Source organism: Mus caroli, chromosome 5 (genome assembly GCF_900094665.2).
Source record: "Mus caroli chromosome 5, CAROLI_EIJ_v1.1, whole genome shotgun sequence".
NCBI lineage: Eukaryota > Metazoa > Chordata > Mammalia > Rodentia > Muridae > Mus > Mus caroli.
This window is the reverse complement of record NC_034574.1, coordinates 77,670,633-77,679,554: the sequence shown is the minus strand read 5'-3', so window position 1 is coordinate 77,679,554 and position 8,922 is coordinate 77,670,633. Positions and strand designations below refer to the sequence as shown.

General features: G+C 38.2%; 1 protein-coding gene across 3 annotated transcripts in view; it reads left to right on the top strand.

Annotated features, from left to right (window-relative positions):
- Nucleotides 1-66: 66 nt before the first annotated feature.
- Epha5 (EPH receptor A5) overlaps nt 67-8,922 on the top strand; it is a 367,473-nt gene continuing 358,617 nt past the window's right edge. For all 3 annotated transcript variants that reach the window (XM_021161798.2, XM_029477706.1, XM_021161794.2), the window contains exon 1: nt 67-611. In XM_021161798.2, the coding sequence (XP_021017457.1) occupies nt 425-611 (187 nt within the window). In that variant the 5' untranslated portion in view covers nt 67-424. The remainder of the gene's footprint in view (nt 612-8,922) is intronic.

Here is an 8,922-nt window from a genome sequence, read left to right as displayed (position 1 = left end):
AGAAGAAGAAGAAGAAGAAGAAGAAGAAGAAGAAGAAGAAGAAGAAGAAGAAGAAGAAGAAGAAGAAGAAGAAGAAGAAGAAGAAGAAGAAGAAGGGGGGTGCTAGAAAAAGGAAAAGTCTTAAAGGGCAAAGGAGCGGAACTCCCGACCCTCTGCAGACCCTTGACTGAGCCCACCCAGGACTGTACTAGCCATCAGAACTTCTCATTCATCTTATCCAACTGAAAGGGAGGGCGACAGGAGCCAGAAGCAAACTTCAGCGGTCTCTGCGGATCTGTGATTCCAGCATTTAGAGGGGTCGAGAGCCAGAAGGTACAGGACCCCACCAGGAGGAGGAGTTCCGCGTCTCTCTCGCCCCTTCCACCAAGCCTGAACCTTAGACTGAGCCACGCGGGACACAAGAGGCAGAAGAGGGTAGTAGAAAATGCGGGGCTCCGGGCCCCGCGGTGCGGGACGCCGACGGACCCAGGGCAGAGGTGGCGGCGACGACACCCCCCGCGTCCCTGCCTCTCTGGCAGGCTGCTATTCCGCACCTCTAAAGGGCCCCCTCTGGACGTGCCTTCTCTTGTGTGCGGCGCTCCGGACCCTTTTGGCCAGCCCCAGCAACGAAGGTAGGGAAATGGAGGTGGGGACCAAGGCACCCTGGGGTGGATGGATGAGGTGGAGCTTGTGTCAGCCGGTCGCAGCGCTCCAAGCGCCGCTGCCCAGACTAAATCCCCGCTCTTCATCTCCAATTAATGTTTGTCCGCTTTTGCTGGCGTTTCCGGATCTCTCTGGTATCTTTGGTTGCATTGTTTGACATAGCTGCAGAGTGCTCGCCAGGCAAAGAACCTGCCTGTGGTCTGAGGCTGATTGGGGGTTGGGAAGTTGGAAGGCTGATGGAAAGAGGTCTGAGACCTGAGCTGGGAGGTTGGGTGCGGTTGGGTCCTGAGAACCTGGAGAAGTGACATGTCCGGATTACTGAGAGAGATGACAACAAGGCTCATAGGATGTGTTTTAGAAATAGGTTTTAGAAACCTTTATTTGGTGCTGATGTTGGAAGATGATTTCAGGCTGGCTGGTAATTTTATTTTGGAGAAAGTGGCTGACCCGGGAGCTGTTATTTAGAGCACCACTAGATGTTTTACAAGCTGTTTAACAAGAACTTTAATTTTTGAGGAAGGGGGTTGTGAAAGGCAGAAAGGGATGGATGCCCTTCCATCTGAGGGAGGGGGATCACTAACACTCTAAAGCTAAGATAGAGGAAGGCGGGAAGGTGGGATAGTGTTGAGAGAGACAGGCAGTGTGGATACCAAGAAGTTGTTCATGGATCCCACTAAAGCTTATCTGGTGAGAGAAGATCTGTCCTAGCCAGAGGCACCACGTCTTGAAGTACCCAACCCTCCAATCTCCAATTCTTTGCTCCGGACTGTTTTGCATTCCTCCTGGAGAGTAAATCTGGAGACAGGAACACCACCTGTGTTCTTTTCTTTGAGCTGGTCTCAGCCTCTGACAAACCAGTCTTGTTCCATGGCCTGGCCTCGCCCCGGGTCCTCTCAGACCCTGGAGGTCTTCTCCTCTTTCATACATTATGGCTTGCTCTGGTCTCAGCTCAAGCATTCGCACGGGGGAGGGTGGAGCATGTGGAAAGGCGCTCAGCATCTCAGACCAGATTCTCTGGTTACCAGGAGTGGTCGACTTCACTGTAGAATCATCAAAAAAAAAAAAAAAAAAAAAAACCCTGTCCTCTTGTCTAGAAGCCTGAGGTTTTAAGCTTTGGGCTGTGGATGAGACTCCCGAGAGGGGTAAAATCTTAAATAAACCCCTGCACTTGGGAACAGGAGATGCTGGACCTGAAAGATGAAATAGCAGCAGCAGAGTAGTATATGCCCTCGTGACTAGCATAGATTCAGTCTGCTCTAGAAGACGCTGAGCTGGTAACCCCTAGTGCTGCCAGTTCCCAAGGAACCCTGAGAAAGCAGGGCAGATGGAGACTCACACCCCACCCCACTCACTCTCTCACTATGTTTATTATTAAACATCTGTTCAGAGGAATATGGGTATCTGTCGATATCTGTGTAATAAGCCATGCTTCATGCTTTAGCCAAACAAGCTGCCTATTTTTTTCTCTGTAAAGTTTTTAAGTGGTGATTTTATTTTGTTGTCGTTGTTTGTTTGTTTGTTTGTTTTACACTTGGAGCTTTTATTAAGGTCCTATGTTAAGACCATTAGAAGTCCAAATGCTCTAAGAGGGCTAATGCGGGGAGGGGAGGGGGGACAGGGCAGGGAGGGTGTTGGGGAAGGGAGGATAGAGGAAGAGGGAGGAGAAGGGAAGGAAAGGAAGGAGGAAGGAGGGGCTTTTATTCGTTTTATTCCAACCAAAGGGCCATCCTGATTGAACTTCAAAATGATTTAAGGCTAACAGCACCCATCCTTTTCTATACATAGTCATTTGAGGCAGCTTTCTATAACCCCCCTTATTATATATCCAATGGGGCAGGAGACTGGACTCAAGGAAGTCTCTATAAAAGAACTGAAGAAATAAATTATCAGGGAGTGTGACACCCAGTGTGAATGGGGGCCAAGACTAAGGAGATCAAAAAGCAAGCAGAGGGAACAAGAAGGAAGAAGGGAAATAGCTCAAGTCTCCAATGGTACCCTAAGCAAAACTTGCATCTTGGGGAATAGGACCATGCAAGCATGGGCATTAATGCCCACAGGTTGTGCAGTTTAACCCAGCTAGTAAACCACACAGCTGACTTGGTTACATGCAGATGAGTGCTGGAGGAGCTAACAAAAGCAACCTTGTGCTCTGAAGACATGTAGAATCAAGTGTGCCTGGTGTTCGGGGAACGTTTTGTGGTGTGTAGTTAAAGATTTAATATTAGTGTTATTTGAGGTTGTCTGTCCAATTCATTCCTTCACTACCCAACAGGACATCATCTATAATCCCATCCCAGATCCTTCTGCTTTTCGAAATGTGAATTCTTTTCTGCTTTACATTTTCTTTATCACTGCTTTTAAAAATGGAGCAGTGACATACATTGAAAGATTCTTAGCATTACTCTTTATTATTTATTTAATAAATAAGATGAAACATACCATCCACTTGTTTTTATGAAAGAACGTTGGAAGGTCACATACTGAAATATTTTGTTGACATGCTAAACTTAATAATGAATTGATTCATGAAATTTATAAAATTCATAGAAGTTGCTGTCTGCAACTTCCATAAATGCTTAATGATTTTTCAGTCATATATGTGTATATATTACATAATATAGAATGTACACTATATGATTATGTAATGAAGTGTCAGACAGGAAGAAATAAATGTGAATTATCGTTTACAATCATTATTCCGATTATTTCTGAAATCCATCTTTACTGGATAACTGCGTTCTAAACAAATTATGCAATCAATATCTGTTCATTTGTAATGTCTGGTTACAAACCACACTTGGAAGAAACACTTAGTCTGCACTAAGGTGTGCAAACGTTTACTTAAAAATAAAATTACAAGCATTTTAGCAGAACATTTTATTTTCAGATTGATCCAGGAGGACAGCACTCTTAAGTGCATCAACAAGTGAACAATTTTAAGAAATTTAATAAGTAAAATGGCTGTGGCAACAATTTTGAATTTTTGGAGGTGGCCCTGAACTTATTCAGTAACTGCCACTTTTTGCTGTCTGGAGATATATTTGTAAACAAGCATTATTTGACAAGTGCTTTTCTCAGCAGGGATTCTTGGCCAATTACTGCTGAACAGCTCTGCATTGAAAATGATTCACCCGCAGTGAATCAAGCTTAATTCATTGAAGCTACAGTCAGTAATGCCCCAGTAAAGTGCTGACAGTTGTCAGCAGTTTGAATTTGAAAAGTCCAGTTTCTTGTCTCTGAAGGTTTTTTTTACGTTTGAGCAAGCGGGATAGAAGGTTCTAGGAAAAGAAGCATAGAAGGGGAAAGTTGGCTATAATGACTTGAAAGACAATCATAAAATTGTAAATATTTTCACTGGAAAAGGACTGAAAGTAAAGTTTGTTTAAGGATTTTTTCCCTTGGTTTATAATAGGACCAGGCCCATAAAACATATCTAAGGACACAATAGACTTGTAAAACTAAATGGCTTCATTTTGTAGCCCTGTCTTCCTGCTGTAATTCATTTCCTTTTAGATTAACCGGCAGGACCCCACAGAAAAGGACAGTAAAACCGTTTCCTCACCAGGACACTACCCAACAAGAAAAGAGAGTCATTACATCCCTTTGAATCATAGATTGTTGGAACCAGAAGGGCCCATGGAGGGTTTTGGCTTTTTGCTTAATAAACCATGAAGGTTGGGGGTGGGACTCTTGACATTTTAAGCTCTTTCTTGGTATCAGCATGACAGGTAGGATGATTTCATTTCCTTATGTAAAACAAGAGTAAAATCGAATAACAATTCCACAGCTTGCAATATAGTGATTTTTTTTTTTTTAAGTTTCAACCTCCATACATTTTTCTTTAACATTGACTCTTTTGAAAGCTTACATTTCTTTTCATTTGTTTTTCTGGTAGGCTGGTTGTTTTTCCTAATTGGGTATAAACCAGGTCATTGCAAAAGCTATGCATGAACTCTTTCCACTGAGCCAAAGTGGTCACATTTTGATACTTAGAAAGGCACCATTTGGCATATCTATATGTTCACCATACTTCATAAATTGTGAGTGCTCAGAGTATATGACAACAGTACAGAAAACATCAACTGCAAGTGGCTTAGCTATATGTAGACAAACATTCCCAAAGCATTTGGTTCAATATTGTTACTGATACAGAAATGACAGGGTTTTGTTATTTGCAGCTATTATGTTCGTTGTTTGACTTTGTCATTTGATTATCTTTTGTTTGGTGTACTTCTTAAGATATTTGCTGGAATGGGTAATTAAATTCTCTTTCATTTGAGAAAACCATCCAACGTTTTCCTGTAAATATAGAGCATAAAGGTACAGCATTATATTAACTGACCATGCTTATTTTTTTTCTTTTGTGGGTGAAAATTAATTCTTAAAAAGTAAATCTTTTAAAAAAAGCCATTCTTTTCATTTAAATTAGTAAATTTACTTTATTAGTGAATATGACACACTTTAGTTAATTGAGGTATTCAGTTGTCTGGATATGATTTTGATAGTTTGGAATCTTCTACTACTTTTACAAGAATGTTCCTAAAGTATCAGAATTAATTGAAGGATGAATATCAAAATTTGCTTATTAGTCACTAACACCCCATTATGTCTATATGTTCCATAAGAGCAACTATGAATATAAATAAGCTTGAGAGATGAACATAAAAGTTGAGACCTTAGGAACTCCGAGTGTTTGTGTTGTTATATGTCGACTTCAATAGGCATGGAAAGTTCACACTGACATGTTTAATTAGGTAAATACATACTCAGTTGTTAATAACAGTTAACACAATTAATAATATGATTACCACAGTCTTTTATATCATTGCACACATGTAATTCAATAGATGACCTTAAAGCATTCTATTCTTAAAATTAAGTGTAGCACACATGTTCATCTATAGTCTACCTAAAGTTGGGTTTCAAAAGAGTTCTGAAGTGATTCATATTTTTAAGACACAGTTTAATAATGTTTATACTTAAAGTAACCAGGCAAATGTTCTTATTTAATAAGAACCATTACCCACGTGAAAAATAAATAAATGATTTCCTGATGCAGTCCATAACAAGTTTTAAAACATCCTATAGCTTTACTACTGGAAGAAACTATTTTAGGCTTCCTATTATTTTAGTAATTTTAGCAGTCAGAAGTTCACCAGTACAATCTTGCTCAAATCATTGGTCTCACTGAAAAATTTTAATACAGAATATAAATGATTTATTTTTTTTAAAAATTGATTTAAACTTCATAGGTGTACATGAATGTATCCCTTTGTTTTTTATGTTTATGTTTTTAATATTTACTTTCTAAGACTATTAAAGCAAGAAAATTAGTTTCTTGCTTTTCAGATAGTTGGGCAATCAGAGTCAATGAATTCGATTTTAAACTTTGGGACAGGACAAAATACGATGGCAGTGTAAGACTTTTTTTTTTTTTACATGAACTCAAAATAGTTTATTGTGATAGTTCAGACTGGGTTACACACTCATTGCAAGTATCTTCACACAAATGTAATATTTGTAGACTTTCTGTAAACAAAAATTATACTTTCTGGATTCCATGGAGAAATCTATACATGAGTCAAGATTGGAATTAACCTAAGTACATCTTTCAAAATAAAAGTTTACACAAAGGCCAGCCTGGTCAACAAAGTGAGTTCCAGGACAGCCAGGGCTATACAAAGAAACCCCGTCTCCAATAAATAAATAAATAAATAAATAAATAAATAAATAAATAAATAAATAAAATAAAAGTTTACACAAGACAACAAATATTTACAGGCACCATACTTAAGTTGCCTGTATGATATCACTTTGCAGGCTACACACACATTAGGAACAATGGAAGATGGTACAAAGGGACTAAGTGTATATTTGGCCATCTCACATTTGATCATTCATCCATTTATTTGTAGAATGAATATTTCAGATGATGACAGTAAGATCACTGATGCTATTATAGATGGGGGTCTGAAATAGGTTAACTAAATCAGGTAATAAATGGTGTAAACATTCTTAAAAATTAAAAACAAATCCTTTTTTTAATCCCTTTCACGTTTTAAGCCTCAGACATGAGTATTTATGAGTTTGTTTTTTAATGGCAGAAGATTCATACATACAAGAAGTTTATTCAAACCCATTGTTCTTACCCCATCAGAAAAATATGTGAATATAATTAAATTTAACATTAAATGAAAATATGAAATTTAACATTTTAATATAGTTGTTTTTATTGACTTTATGGCAAATAGTTTTAAAATATCTATTTAATTTATTTCTCCGTCATCTAAGATACTAATGCCTGATAGTAAGTGCTACTGCTAGTGCAAAGGCAAATAAAGAGATAAAAATAAAATGGTTTTAATATATGTAACAAGTTGTACTAGACCAAGTTGAATACTAATTGATATAGTATGGCTTTTATTTCTCTCAAAGCTCAATTTTTTTTCATTTGGAACTCCTAATAAGAATCACAGATTTCAGTCATAAAACTTTAATATAGTAAGAACCACACTGTAAGTCTCTAAAACTTTTTATGACCTTGGATAGTTACATTAACTGATATTATATTAATTTGCACTTTGAAAAATGGGTTTTATCTTTAGCTATTTTCCAGAAATCATAAAGAATTGTGTCTGACACACTGACTGAAAACCTTCGAAAAACCCATGTGCGCATGTGTGTGAATTTTGCCTGTTAGAGTACCAATTAGTTGTATTCCATTTAAATAAAACCTAGCAGGCTCTGAGTATAATTAAACTTCACTGTAGCTCTGCTTTTCCTATAGGGGGCACAGCCTTTAGTCTCTTATCACCTTATGAGCTACTTTATTAATATAATTTGAATTATTTCTTATACAATGGGGGAACATACGATCCTTTGTTGAATGGGGTCGTAGCTAGGTCATGTCTTCTTCCTTCTGTAGCTCTCGGTAACTATTCGTGGTTTTAATCTTTATACATTCATTTAATACTGAATAATAACTTTTTCTGGGATGGGCTTGAAAGTGCCAAAGCATTCAGGAAAGGTTGGAGCAAGGCTGAAAGAAAGAGTGGGGAACAATTTAAATATGGTATAATAAAAACTCAATAATAAAAGCATTGAAGTCTTTTAAAAATCTCCTTTGAAAAGAATATGCCATTCATACTTACACACATTTTTTTAATTTTTATATTTGATTCCCCATGGCTCTGAAGATACAACAGTGTGATGAGAAAAAAGGAACTCTTGCGTTCCTATTATTTCATATATTTAGAATTTATAGTTCTTTTATTTCTTTGTGAGATCAATCGTTTAGTTGAGTCATGCCAAACACTTGTAGCATTAGACACACCACAGATCAAGTAAATGGAATTTAAGTGTTTGTAATCCTTCTATGTCTATCTCATTGGCTGGGTTATTGTCTAGGCCAACTTCTCCATCAGTTAAGTTTGTCTTCAGTTCTAATCACACTAGGCCATAGCTGTCAGCAAATGATTCTGAAAAACCACAAAATTCTCAAAGAGCCAAAACCTGAAGGTTGAAATATTTTGCATATGCTTTGTGAGAAATGTTCCTACTTGGAAACATGTTTCAGGCTAAGTATTGCATGATTTGAAGAAAATACAGTCTGTTCTACTCAGAGACAGGGGCTGTCTTTTTTCTTCATAATAATTTCATACTCTTATTTTCATCTGTCAAACCTCTTAGCTTCATCCTTTTTCCTCTTAGGAAAACAGCCCAACTTAAGGGGGTCAGAATCCATGCCTGCTGTGCTCAGCTACCCCCCAAATATGTCACAATTTCAAACAGGATATTAAGAAGATGAAACATTTCTCTTAATTAAAAGGAAGAAACCTCTATCTAAATAATAGATTGCCCTAAACTCCATTATCGGCTGTTTACTTTATAAGTAGAAGAGTTTAAGTGATCTCTGTCAGCTTTGGCTGTCTTCAAAGGTAACTGACTTACTTTGCCTTGGCAGGACAGTCTCAGGATGTGCTAATGTCTTCTCTGTGGAAAGACTAACTCGGCAGGTAAATCCAGCTGGCACCAGTTCAACCCCTGCAGTTCCCAGCAGGAGATTGCCTTATGAGCCAAGTTTAGCTTTCATCCAGAGCTCTTCCCTTCTGTAATGGCTATGGAGGTGGGAAGACTTGCCAGTGGACACTCTTTTAATAGAAGACAGTACAGAAATGTTTCACTCTGCTCCTAAGAGCCAAGCAGTCATTCTGTAGTAGGAAATACTGAAGACCTCTCTCTCTCTCTCTCTCTCTCTCTCTCTCTCTCTCTCTCTCTCTC